Below are 12,692 nucleotides of genomic sequence, written 5' to 3'. Positions count from 1 at the left end.
AATTATAGTGTAATTACAGTACTGTGACTATTCTACTACTTAATGATACGTCAGTTACTGCATTAATCTATCAGGTTACATATTATGCATGTCAACATATACTACAATTATACATATTCTCTTTTTAATATTGCTTTTATTATGTACATATTTCAATAATGCTGTGCAATAATTCTGTGCAATAAATTTCTTCTACACTGTGTAATATTTCTGCAATATTTTTATATCATTCTGCTTTTAATCATAATGCTACACACCATATGTGTTTGGTTTTTAAAAATGACTACAATTTTCTGTGCACAAAAATAACCTGTTTACCTATTGACGAGGGAAAATGTGTACAGTGTGAATATTTTCTTTATTACTATTATTTTTACTGTTTCCTTTTTATATTACACATACTGTATTATTAAGTCCTGAACACTTTATACACCCTAAGGAAGCATGTGCATTATCATGTGCACTACCATCGCTTATTTATTAGTACCATGTGCTATATAACTGAACCTTTTACTATGTTGTGCATTAACTGTGTAATAGCCTAACCAGCTGTATATGTGAGTTATACAAACATCCACTGTGCATGGGAAATATGTTATTCAATATTTATTGTCATTGCTTAATCCACCCTCTTATGTATATATTATCCCTACATCAAAGTCAATCCACATTCTGTGTAAATACTGTAAATACTACAACCATCTACCTCTTGTACATAACAACCATAATTATTTCTGCACCTTTGCACTCTCTATTGCACCTTTCCACTATTGTCTATTGTCTATAAGTGTTGTGTTTTCTTTAAATAATGTATATTTACTTGTATACATATATATTAATAATTTGTAAAATATTTTTGCATCCATAGGTCTGTATATAGTACCTTGTCTAACCTGTCCTTATTTTTAAGTTTAGTATGTCTGTTTAGTATGTGTGTCTGTGCTTTGAGAGAAAAGAAAACCCGAAGTCAAATTGCTTATATGTGCCCAAATACTTGGCCATAAAGCTGATTCTGATTCTGATATGACTTTTCATAATTATCAAGTTTGTACTACTTATTATCACTGTCGATACTTCTGTATAATTGCCATCACTCTTTTATATTTAATATTTGCAAGACTCATTCCCCCAAGATGCACCATAGAACGCCACAGGAAGTCATTCCTGCCTGTGGCCATCAAACTTTTGAACTCACCAAGACACCTACTGAAAATGTTACATTAAATGCATATACTTGTTTCATTACATTTGTATATAACTAACATATTTACATAGTTGTACACTATTCATATTTCTATATTTCTTCATACTTCTAGTTAGTGTCTAGCAACTGTAACGCACGATTCTGATTCTACTAATCTTTATTTTGTAAATAACTTATTGTACTATAGCTAATATATTAGGCACGGTCTCTGCATTTAACCCATATAGGCCAATATACACTATATTTTCTATTTTACTTATATCTTAGCTGTTACTTTATATATTACCCTTATATTGTTCTGTCATTTTGGAGCAATCCGACACCAGAATTTCCTTCAGGATTAGGCCTAATAAAGTTACACCTTATTGTATCTTATCTTATCTTATCTTAGAACTGGATTGTGAATACAAGGTGAAAGCTGGTCATTTAGCGGTGGCATCATGTAGGGTTAAATCATGCATAAAAGGTTATTTTTCATATGATCAACTCAAGTTCTCCGTTTTCATATTTCTACTGCTGAGACCTTCAGCTAAACATCAGTTTATGCGTACACCAGCAGGTGGCACCAGTGATACAGCTCAGATCACAAAGGTTAGAAACTCAATCAAAACAGCTGACCTTCTCTGTTTGGATTGTATCCGGTAGACTTTACCAATCACTCGACTCCTCCCTTCACGTATGATTAACTATAAACATTCACCCACTTTTGTAGAAACATCACAGAGGAAAAAAAACAATGATACATGAAACATAGTCTGTTAAATATTTGTAACCTTAGCATTACCGTCCCCAACAGTGCGTCGCATAATTGGGCAAAGACTTAGTCCAGATTCCACCTAATTTTTAAGCATTCAGATAACTATGACCACGTACAGCCTGTCATGCCTTGTTCTTGACAGTGTGTAGTTTTTATGAAACTTTTGTTGAACATGTCTCAACTGTTAGGTCGACACACGCGCACAGTGACCGCCGTCGTTCCTTGATGACCCACCGTTTGCTCATTTCCGAAAGCTTACGGAGATTCACCGAGCAACGACCCGGCCCCTCCCGCCCCCCTCCTCCGCGCTACAGCTACTCTCCCCTCGGCTCCACTCCGAGGAGGAACCCGGTGCCCCCGGCTGATCGTTTCCAATTACGTTACCCCAAGATGGAGGTCTGCAGATGGCACCGCTAGCGTCTACGAGTCACCGTAACCGTCCGTGTGTCTTTAATGACGCTTTTTTCGGGACACGAGTGATTTTGTGCCATCTTTTGGACCTTTTTTGGAGGGATCTATTGGGGAGATACTGAGCGCCAGGTTCGGGTTGTGGCAGCCATGAGCTCCGGGGAAGGAGCGGAGGAGACTTCGAAGGACGCCAGCGAAATAGCGGCGTTCTTCAAGACCGGTAAGCCCAAAAATTACTGAGAGAGGTCGGACTGAGCTCGACTGAGAGCTGCTCCCTTTGGTTTAGGGACATTGTTCCCGTTTGTGTTAACTGTTTTGGGGGCTCATAGAGTAAGGGGTAGGGAAGTCTTCAGCAAATACATTTTATGGCTGTTATTGTAAACAAAGTGTACAGCACACATCGATGGTCAACACAACTGTGGAAATCTCTGACAATGGGATTTATTAAACCCATTTCTCTCACTAACATTACATATCAGCACATCCGGACTGTGTAGCCTAGCAACGTTAGCTAGAGCGCTAAATGTCTGAGTTCCATCTTCGGACACCTCTCCTGGATTTAGCAGAGCTTGGCTAGTTAGTTTACGTGTTGTATTTTTTACAATATATTAGGTTATTTTTTGCCCTTCCCGTGGCAATATTTTAACTCATCAAAAGTACTGACAGCTTTTAAATGAGAATATGGAAAGTAGGTTTGAGCCAGTAAACGTTATGAGAATGGAAAACCAAAAGGGAGCCGCAGTCCTGTTGTCCGTCCTCCTCCAGCATAAAATAATTGGATCATAGCTATTTTTATTAAGATTAAAACACTTTCTAAATAGTATATGTAAGACAATTAAAACTACATGCATCGTGTTGACTGTGGAGTCTGGTGGAAAACAGAAACAGGTCAGGTCTGTCCGATAATGGGTTGGTGTGTTAACTAACTACTTTTCCACATTAGCTTCCAGTGTTAGCATCTGAGCTTGTGAATCCTGAATCAGATCTGGTGAATCCTGTCTGCTCGTTAGCTAACAATTGCTAGCTAGTTAGCATCGCTAGCTTGCCTGTGAGTTGACAAAGCTGACGTATATCTGAACAGCCTATAGATGTATTAAGTACACAGAGGTATAATGTAGGTCTGTTTTAAACTCAGTATTCCGTGTACTCCAATTTTGTTGTTTTCTGTGCTGTAAAAAAATAGCAAAGCTATGTAAGCTATGTAAACAATACATGGCGTGGCACAGGCTGGGTGTGCACTGTGCAGGGTAAGCTAGCTGTGTAACATGGCTATCAAGGCCAAAAAGCTGCCTGTTATCAATATCACTGTTACCGTTGTGATTATACTCGTAATGTCAGTGACACTTATTTCCCTCCCCCCGAAGAATCACACTTATACGTTTGGACTTGGTTAGAAGCTGTCCATTTGGTTGTAAAGATTTTAACATTAGCTAAGTAGGCTAATTAATCAGCAAGGACTGTGACCTGAAGTCCTAACACGGGCCTACAGTGATTTCACAGACTGACACAAAGGCTCATAAACTGTGGATTTGAGTTGTTTAAAGGGTCCGAAAATATATATGTTTTATTATTCCCAGCAGGCTTTACATAGTGATGCCATGTGTAATGATGACTCATTTGCTATTCATTACCATAAATCGACCTAATTAACAGTATAAATGTTTTGATGTGGTACAAAGACTTGCACTATTTATCAGAGTGTTTCCTCTGACACAGTTGAATGAAATTAGGATCCACTGTCAAATGTCTGTCTATTTGTTGGTCTCTGACATGATAAAGCTGGTGATCTTAGGGCTGCACTTGCATGCCAGATAACCCTCTAGCTATTTTCACTGACTGCAAACAGTGAATTAGATCCAGTGCCTGATGTCATGTCTGCCACTGGCTTCACTAACTCCACTTGCTGTGCCAGCTTACAGCTTATATGTTTTTTTGGGTTTTTTAAAAAGTTTCCCCACAAAGCAGCAGCTTCTTGTGTCTGATCTGTAGTTATGTGCATGATGTATGATTCTCCAATATAAGCTGTGACATACAAGAATAGTAATGCACGGTGTGTATTGTTCATAAGTCATGTGTAAGACTTTTGTGGGAGAACTGAGATGTTGAAATACAGTTAGATGGTTGTAAACAAGAATAAGAATGCAGAGTATTGACATCCAGCCTCTGGCTTCCTGTGGTTTTGTGCCTAGTGAGATAAGCACAGAGGGAAATTCAGTACATGTATTAAGCTGATTTCGTGGCTTCCTCTCAGGGTGAGTGGCAAGAGGCATACTGTAGCTCACAACCAAACTTTGTTTTGTTTATGGTGTGCAGCTGCAGCCAGTCTCCTTCATTGTTGATCAGATTGGATGCTAATTTGAAGAATAACCACAATATTTAGACATGCAACCCATTTTTATTACTTTAAGTCTATCTGCTTCATGTTTTAGTTTGTAGTTTGGAAAGAGCTCTTTCGTGACCAATACTGCACTTAAACCATACATTCCCTTTGTTTGTTTAAAAGGACCAATGGCTCAGATAATTTTGTTGAGTTTCTCACAGTGGCGGGGCTGCTGCTGCAGAATTAAAAGTGGATCAATTGTTGTGAAAATAAAACTCAGGCCGTGTTGGTTTTTGACAATTAAACACCTTTTTAGGGATGATAAAAAATAAACGAACATTTCATTCTACTATCGCCAATGTAAAAATTCAAAGAATATTTTAACAGTGATATTCAGTTTGGAAGATTGAAGTCTTAAATTACAATTGCCTACATGTACCCCATGTATCTCAAGTTGAGTTTATGGAGTTAAATTACCATCTTGCGAAGAGACCCTTAAAGAGGTAATGTCTTTTTTTTACATACCTCTTAACTCAAGCTATATTAAGCAATGATTATGCTGTATGTGTTACTGATTGAGCTCTAGCTACAAACAGCTGGTACTGTCTGGTACTGTTGAATTTAGCTTATTGTTGGATGCGACGTCCTTGTTGTTGTACTGCCCCGAATCACCAAGTGCAACAGGACCGTGATTGAGGAGACCACCTATTGGAAGAGATGATAGTAATAACTATGGACACATGAACACTGTAAACATATAAATGGATTTGGCTAACAGTGATATGATTTTTGTATCAAAGTGCAAGTCATGTGTATTATCTTATTTATCCTAACATCAACTGAGGACATCAGAAATTCTCCTTTCTGCACTTTTTTAAGCAGTATTCCTGGTTTAGTACTGTACAAAATTTTTAGTTCTTCTGTAACCCTATCTGGTACTGATTCAGTTAGTTTGGTTATTGGCTTAAAACAGTCTCGAAGGTTGAAGGTCTCGTTCAGAATCTGTCATCTCTGTAATGAAACCAGAATTGAAATTACTATATGCCTGAGATCGCTTTTGTTTTTACAAAAAGCTGAAGTTGGGAGGCTTGTGTGTCACGCTCAAACCCCCCTCTTTTGTTTTTCTCATGAACTTCCTCTCTACAGATCTGGGAATCTTGTTGTGACATGCACAGGTTTGAGTGTCTTGCCACAGGCTACGCCCCCCCCCTCCATCCCCAGCTCCATCCCCATCTCTTTTTCCATCCTTTGGCATGTGGTCTCTTTGTCTTTCCCATGTTGTCCCTCTTTGCTTTCTTCCCCTCTCTCTGTGTGACTGCCTGCTGTCTGAGAGTTAATTTGCCAAAGTCTGTTTCCTCCCCCACTTCGATCTTTTGCATCGGTTGGGCCTCTCCGTCCTGATGCAAAATGACAACTTACCAAAAACATGAGCTTCCCCTGTCTCTCTCCCCTGTCTTCCAGACTGGAATTAATTCCTAGACCTCAGAGCTCTGAAATGGGGAGTTTTGTTGTGGCATGTTGTCAATCATCAAGTTATTCCACTCCAATCATATCTTTGGCTACCCTGATGACTAAGGCGCTGATTTAGTGTTGATTTCATACATTAATTACTTGTTGGTAGTGTAGGGCATTTCATGTTGGGCGGACAAATCTGTGGTCCACACTGCTGGGCCTTCATGAATGAATGTTTAGAGGCCGCAACATGCCGTTCACAAGGTAAGTCTGTATGTTTGAATGAGCATCAGTGTGTATGCCTGTATGTGTTTGTGTGTGAAGAAAGGGAGTGAAACAGACAAGCAGGAGAGAGGGAGAGAAATCTGATCCAGAGCATGCATTTATGACTCAGAGCCATTCACCAGGATGAGGTCTGCACACACACATATGCACACACATGCAGTCTGAGACTAATGGATATTGATCCAGGAGATGGAGACTGATTGAGGCCCCTCAGTAAAGGTTTCCTGCAGGCTTAAACCTGCCAAGTCAGACATAGAGCAGATGCTAAGGCCTAATGCTGTACAGAGCAGATTTCTTTTATCATCCTGTGTTTATGGGCTGGATGTAAATGGTGGATTGGTGCATCAGAGATCAATGCAAATGAATAATTAAAGGCTAGCTTTGTTGTCATTTTGTTTTACCCCTTTCTCTAGATCCTGATTTTCTTACATAATAACATGACAAGTTGTTCATAATGTTTCATCACATAGAAACAGCCATATTTCTACTGCATGTTGCAGCTTGGCTCATTTGGTTGTACTGTGGTGCGACTCAACCTGTTTGGAATCAATTCTTTTGGTGGAGGGGTTTCTTTTGACAAAAGCTATTGATAGTTTCTGGTACCTCTTTTGGTATAACCTCAGCCAAAACCCCTTTTTACGTTGCAAGTCCGCCACAGCGCTGTCACGTCAAAATGTGTGCGAGGTGTAACATGGGTAAAAAGGGATGGTTTATGGATACCCAAATCTGATCCGCAAAATCCCATCGGTGTCAATCTTTTCTTTATTAGTCTGATCTGTTATTGTCCATGACATGAGAAATCCACATTTAATATTTTTCTTTATCAGTATTTGTCAAATAAAGGATTTCTCTATTAGTGTCTCCATCTGCTCTCATACAGAATTGATGCCCTGTGGTGGGCGCTGATGTCATTTGGCATGACGTCATTTGGGGCCAGAGTCTGCGCAGTAAAGATCGGCTGGTGGCGCCGCCGTAGCCACTTCCGCCAACCAAAACACACACTTAACTTGCCGAAAAAACAGCAAGGATCCCGCACGCCGCCATTTTTAACAGCCTCTCTCCTCTCGCGGATTGTCCTCCACTCTGCTAATCCGGGAACTGATTGACTGCAGGAGCCGTGTTGTCAACAGAAATGTCAATCATCATTTTTACAGCATCAAATAACTAATTAAAAATACAATTGTCAGAAAAATAAACACTTGGACATAAATCAGCATGATAATAACTAGCTATAATGACAAAAAAAAATGTATTTGGCATTTATTTAGATTTTATAGTTTGACTCATGTCCCATCTGTAAACATGGAGGAGGCGGGCTTTATGACCCATACTGCAGCCAGTCAGCAGGGGGCGCTTGAAATGTTTTGGCTTCACTTTTAGGGAGCTGTCATGTTGTCCATCTTTTTATACGGTCTATGATCGGAATTAGTAGTGGGAGAGAAAAATTTCAATAGGTGTGGACAGTCCTAGGAAATTCTGTGACCATAGACATATTTTTATGGTCTCACAGTTTTAACCTCTGTATGTCTAAATATTACGCCAGATGCTTAAGTCTTAAAGAATTTAGGTGAAATCGCTACAGAGCACAGGAAATCGTGTTTTAGAGAGACACATTTTAAGAAACTCAGGATGAGAATAACTCTTACTGGCACTTTGTCATCATGTGGTTTGGAGTACAAGGGGCGTTGTGATAGGCAGCCGCTGTTCCCTCTCAATTGGTTTTCACACTCACACCAGCACTTTTCTCGGTTTGCCATTCCCACTGACCTCATCTCTGTCTCCTCCATCTCGTCTTCTCCTTGTCTTTGTATCACCATGTATTAACATGACATCAACAGTGAGTGGCCTTGTTTACTCATACAAGCATGCTAAGTCGCAGAATATCAGGTACATCTCTAAGTGACTGTACTAGTGTGCAACAGAGAGGAGTGAACATAATAAATGGAGGCCAGCTGGAGGGAAAGATGATGGTTATGAGATTTTAGCCTTTTATTAGCCAGGCAGCTTCAATGAAGAGCAAATGGATGGGTGCATAAAAAGCTTTTTAGAAAGAGCAGGAGATTAAGCTCAAACATGGGGATAAAAACACTCCTTCTACTCGAACTGTTCCCTTTGTTGTGGCATTAAAAATGTGATGTTTCAGTTAGAATGGCATTCATCCCTTAAATTAAGCACAAATATATCAATTAACACATAGTCACAAGACGATGAGCAACGCAGGCACTTGGAAGCCATCATGCCCTGCAACAACTTCTTTCTGTCATTCACTCATGTAAAAAGAAAATTGGAGAAACATGCTGAAAATATCAGGTGGTGAGTAAAGAGTAAATAAATGAAATTGTTTTCTGCTTTTCCCAAGAGTCTTTGTGTAAACACATAATGTTTCTCATCCCCTATAACAGGTGCAGGTACATTACATTTTAAAGGCAGTTTACAGCTAGCAGAGCTAGCCAAACCTCCTCAGTCTGCTGTGAGGTCCGTTTTAATGGGAGGATTGTTTTTTCCCTTGTTTAAATTATCATCTGTTGGAAGCCCTGGTAGTATGATCAAAGTGTTGGTAAAACTTTGCATTTAAACAAATATTTGCCAGAAACTTGATCAATTGAGTGGAATCACATAGGAGACCAGGATTGGTGTGTGTAGCCTGTAGCAGGCTTGATTCAGAAATATGTGGGTGAAATTCAGAGTGTTTTAGCTTAAATAGAAGGAAACAACTAAAGTTTTTGTTTGACTTATCATCTTCTAGAAATGTACAGTTACAACACGTGACAGAAACTGTGACCTCATGTAGATGAACTTTTGGAACCTGTCTCTACTTATCTCCTACGGCTCCAATATATTCACCTGCTAATCGCTAACTGTGAGCAATGAGCAGGTTGTGCACCTGATTTTATAGCGGTTCCAAACTAAAACCAAAAGCCTGCTGCAGCCAAAAACAATGCTATGAGTGCTTCAAGAGGAACCAAAACACTAAAGTTGCAGGATGTTAAACCAAAACTATGATCTTAAAGAAGCTAAAATTCTCTGTAAAGCTGAGAGGAACTGCACAAAAGTCATGGGATCCATTGTTATTATAGAGATAGTGATTATATCAACGGTAAGCCATGTGTCACTTACATAGCATCTGCATCTTCTAGTTTCTATTGGGAATGCAAAAATTAGTGATGCAAATAAAAGATTTTTGGAACTTCCATGGTAACAGAAAAGTAGCAAAAAATAAAATACATTTGACCTCACAGATTGGGGTCCAATGCAGAAGTGGTTGGAAAATCCAGCCCACAGATGCCTGGCTGGACTAAACACTGTAATTTTTCAATCAGAACACGGTGAGCAAATCCATCAAAAAACCTGAAGTAAAATGAGTGGCAGCACTGGAGTTGTTAGTAGCCCAAAGCATGTATGATGTCAGTGTGAATTCTAAGGCGTACCACAGTAATACAACACTAAACCTGAACAAAAAGCACCAGATTGCATTTCAGAGGGACTAATGTTCACTTCCCTGCTAGTCAGATGTCTGCAAACAAGTTTTGTTTCACTCTGGATGTGCCCTACATGGAAATGTGAAGAGTGGCCTGTAACAGTTAGGCTGATATGAAGATTATAGTGCGTTAGGGCCTGTGTCCACTAACAGTGTTTTATGCACCAGCAGAGCCCTCGACCTCAATTGCTTCCTCTCCCCAGTGCTTTCTATTGCTAGGTTACGAAAGTGGTCTGGCGGCACTTCCGCTTCCCTTGGTAATGACCGAAGTCTGTGTTGAATTGCTCTGTATGCTTAATTTTTGCTTTTATTAAAGGACATTTTATAAAGAAAATTTTGGAAAGGAATTGTGTCCTGGCATAAACAGCTCTAGACCTGGAAATTGTACCCTCCGAAAAACAAAAGAATTAGCTTCTCCTCCGCTGTTGTTGAGAAAGTTGATATCTGAATACTAGGGATCGACCAATTACTGGCGTGTTCAACAGCAGAACAGCTTCTCTGTGTTGGTCTGTGGTTAACGTTCACAGGTATGGAAACTTCAATGACTGTAGTGATTGTTTTAGTTACGTTTCCACTCGCGGATCATCCTCCACTCTGCTCACCCGGAACTGATTGGCTGCAGGAGCCGGATTTGTCAACAGAGCTGTCAATCATCATTTGTACAGCATCAAATAACTAATTAAAAATAAACTTGTCAAAAAAATTAACACTTGGACGTAAATCAGCATGATAATAACTAGCTATAATGACAGAAACCATGTTTGAGAAAAATTTATCGGGCGTGTATTTTGATTTTATAGTTTGACCCATGTCCCACCTGTTAACATGGAGGAGGCGGGCTTTATGACCTATACTGCAGCCAGTCAGCAGGGGGCGCCCGAAATGTTTTGGCTTCACTTTTAGGGAGCTGTCATGTCGTCCATCTTTTTATACAGTCTATGGTTGCCAGCGCAAAAAACACTGTTAGTAGACACAGGCCCTGACAGAAATGGGAGATGCTATGGATGATGGTTAAGCACTTAAAAAAAATATATAGCAAGAATATATTTTGGTACCAGCAGGTCAGTATGATATTAATAATTTAGGTAGCAGATTGCAGATCCTCTCACAGAGGGTATGGAGTGTGTGGGGAAGCAGACTGGCCAAGAACTGTTTCAACAACAAATCTGCTTCCTTAAACAGAAGTATATACATAATTTGTTTGAGAGCAGAGCTATGTGGCAGCAGTACAAGTCCCTGTCTGTGTGGGTGTGTGTGATGTTGTCAGCTCTGATAGCATTAGGCATGTTAGAGGTGAGAGTTCATTGGATTACACACGCTGACCTAATCTAATCTGGTCTTTATTCTCTGGGATTACTGTATGTTAGTGTGTGTGTGTGTGTGTGTGTGTGTGTGTGTGTGTGTGTGTGTGTGTGTGTGTGTGTGTGTGTGTGTGTGTGTGTGTGTGTGTGTGTGTGTGTGTGTGTGTGTGTGTGTGTGTGTGTGCGTGCGTGCGTGTGCGTGCGTGTTTTCAAATATAGGTAAAGAGGTTGAGAGAGGGAGTTGGGAGGTAAGAAAAAAGATTAGTTATGTGCCACATGGTTAGACACACACACACACACACACACACACACACACACACACACACACACACACACAGGCACACACAATTAACTGTGTGACATTTGGAATTTGCTTACTTGCTTTTCTGCCAAACGTAGCACGATACCACTCTCATGTCAGAATGTAAATATAAATCTAGAGCCAGCCTAGTTGTTTCAACTGAAACTTCTAGCTTGTCTCTGTCCGCAGCAACGATATCCAAAAATATGTACAAAGAATAAACTAAAAAACATGTTGTGGTTGCATAGAGAATGTGTTTCAACTTAATCCCCATTTTAACCAAAATAAGTCCTTTTGCTTTTGTTTTTTGTACACAAAAATATATAAAGTATTTAAAAAAGTATTCAAACTATTCCTTTAACACAATCAAAAAATAACTTTAATAGAGATTTGATCCAAGAAGAAGAAAAAAAAACCACTGACCTACATTCAGTGCCAACTTGACAGTTATAGTCACATATTGAGTGCTATAGACACATTTGAGTGGGTACTAAAAACAATGTGGCGGTTCTATACCAGACGGAAGCAATGAGTAACCTTTATACTGAAACAATTGCTTAATACCAAAGAAGGAAGATATTTAACACCAGCACAAGAAATAGAAACAATAAAGACAGCCTTCTGTGTTGTAGGTTCATGTCCACCAGACTTGGCTGGCTAAGCAGTCTGTCACCATGGTTACAACAGCTACCGTGTCCGTCCATTTGACCTATGCTATGTCTTTACTAACAAGTCTATGTAAACCAGATCGACAAAGGCCTGTGCTATCAGTGAAGCTTTACTACACACACACAGACACACAGGTTGCCGGCCAGAGACGGACCAGATAAGACCAAATGCCAGCTGATAAGAGCTAATTGGCCGGTGGTTTCCATGGTCTTGATATGGGCCATTTAGTTCATACTATCAGTGATCAGAGGTCAGTCACTGCATTTGAATGCATTAAAAACAAACTTGTACCTGATATCTCTTGAATGCACCTACAAAAAACTGATTTTGCTCATCTATGAAATAGCTGTCAGTCACGATGCATCTACCTTTAAAAGTAAAAGTAGGAACTGAGTAGTGAAAAGAGGGCTATTGAGTTGCAGTTGTCTTGGTTAGAACAGTTTTGTGTTGTTGGATTAAGAGTAATTTAAAAGTATAATATCACATATTGTCTGTTAGTAAATTAACCAGGGATTTA

General features: G+C 39.6%; 1 protein-coding gene across 3 annotated transcripts in view; it reads left to right on the top strand.

Moving 5' to 3' along the window:
• Positions 1 to 2,346: 2,346 nt before the first annotated feature.
• Positions 2,347 to 12,692, top strand: part of LOC138608714 (triple functional domain protein) — a 76,768-nt gene continuing 66,422 nt past the window's right edge. For all 3 annotated transcript variants that reach the window (XM_069681275.1, XM_069681274.1, XM_069681273.1), the window contains exon 1: positions 2,347 to 2,589. In XM_069681275.1, coding sequence (XP_069537376.1) covers positions 2,520 to 2,589 — 70 coding nt within the window. In that variant the 5' untranslated portion in view covers positions 2,347 to 2,519. The remainder of the gene's footprint in view (positions 2,590 to 12,692) is intronic.

The sequence above is a fragment of the Semicossyphus pulcher genome, unplaced genomic scaffold (genome assembly GCF_022749685.1).
Source record: "Semicossyphus pulcher isolate SPU_LCO1_2020_fin unplaced genomic scaffold, fSemPul1.0.p SCAF_5, whole genome shotgun sequence".
NCBI classification, from domain to species: domain Eukaryota; kingdom Metazoa; phylum Chordata; class Actinopteri; order Labriformes; family Labridae; genus Semicossyphus; species Semicossyphus pulcher.
This window is presented reverse-complemented; position numbering and strand designations above follow the sequence as displayed.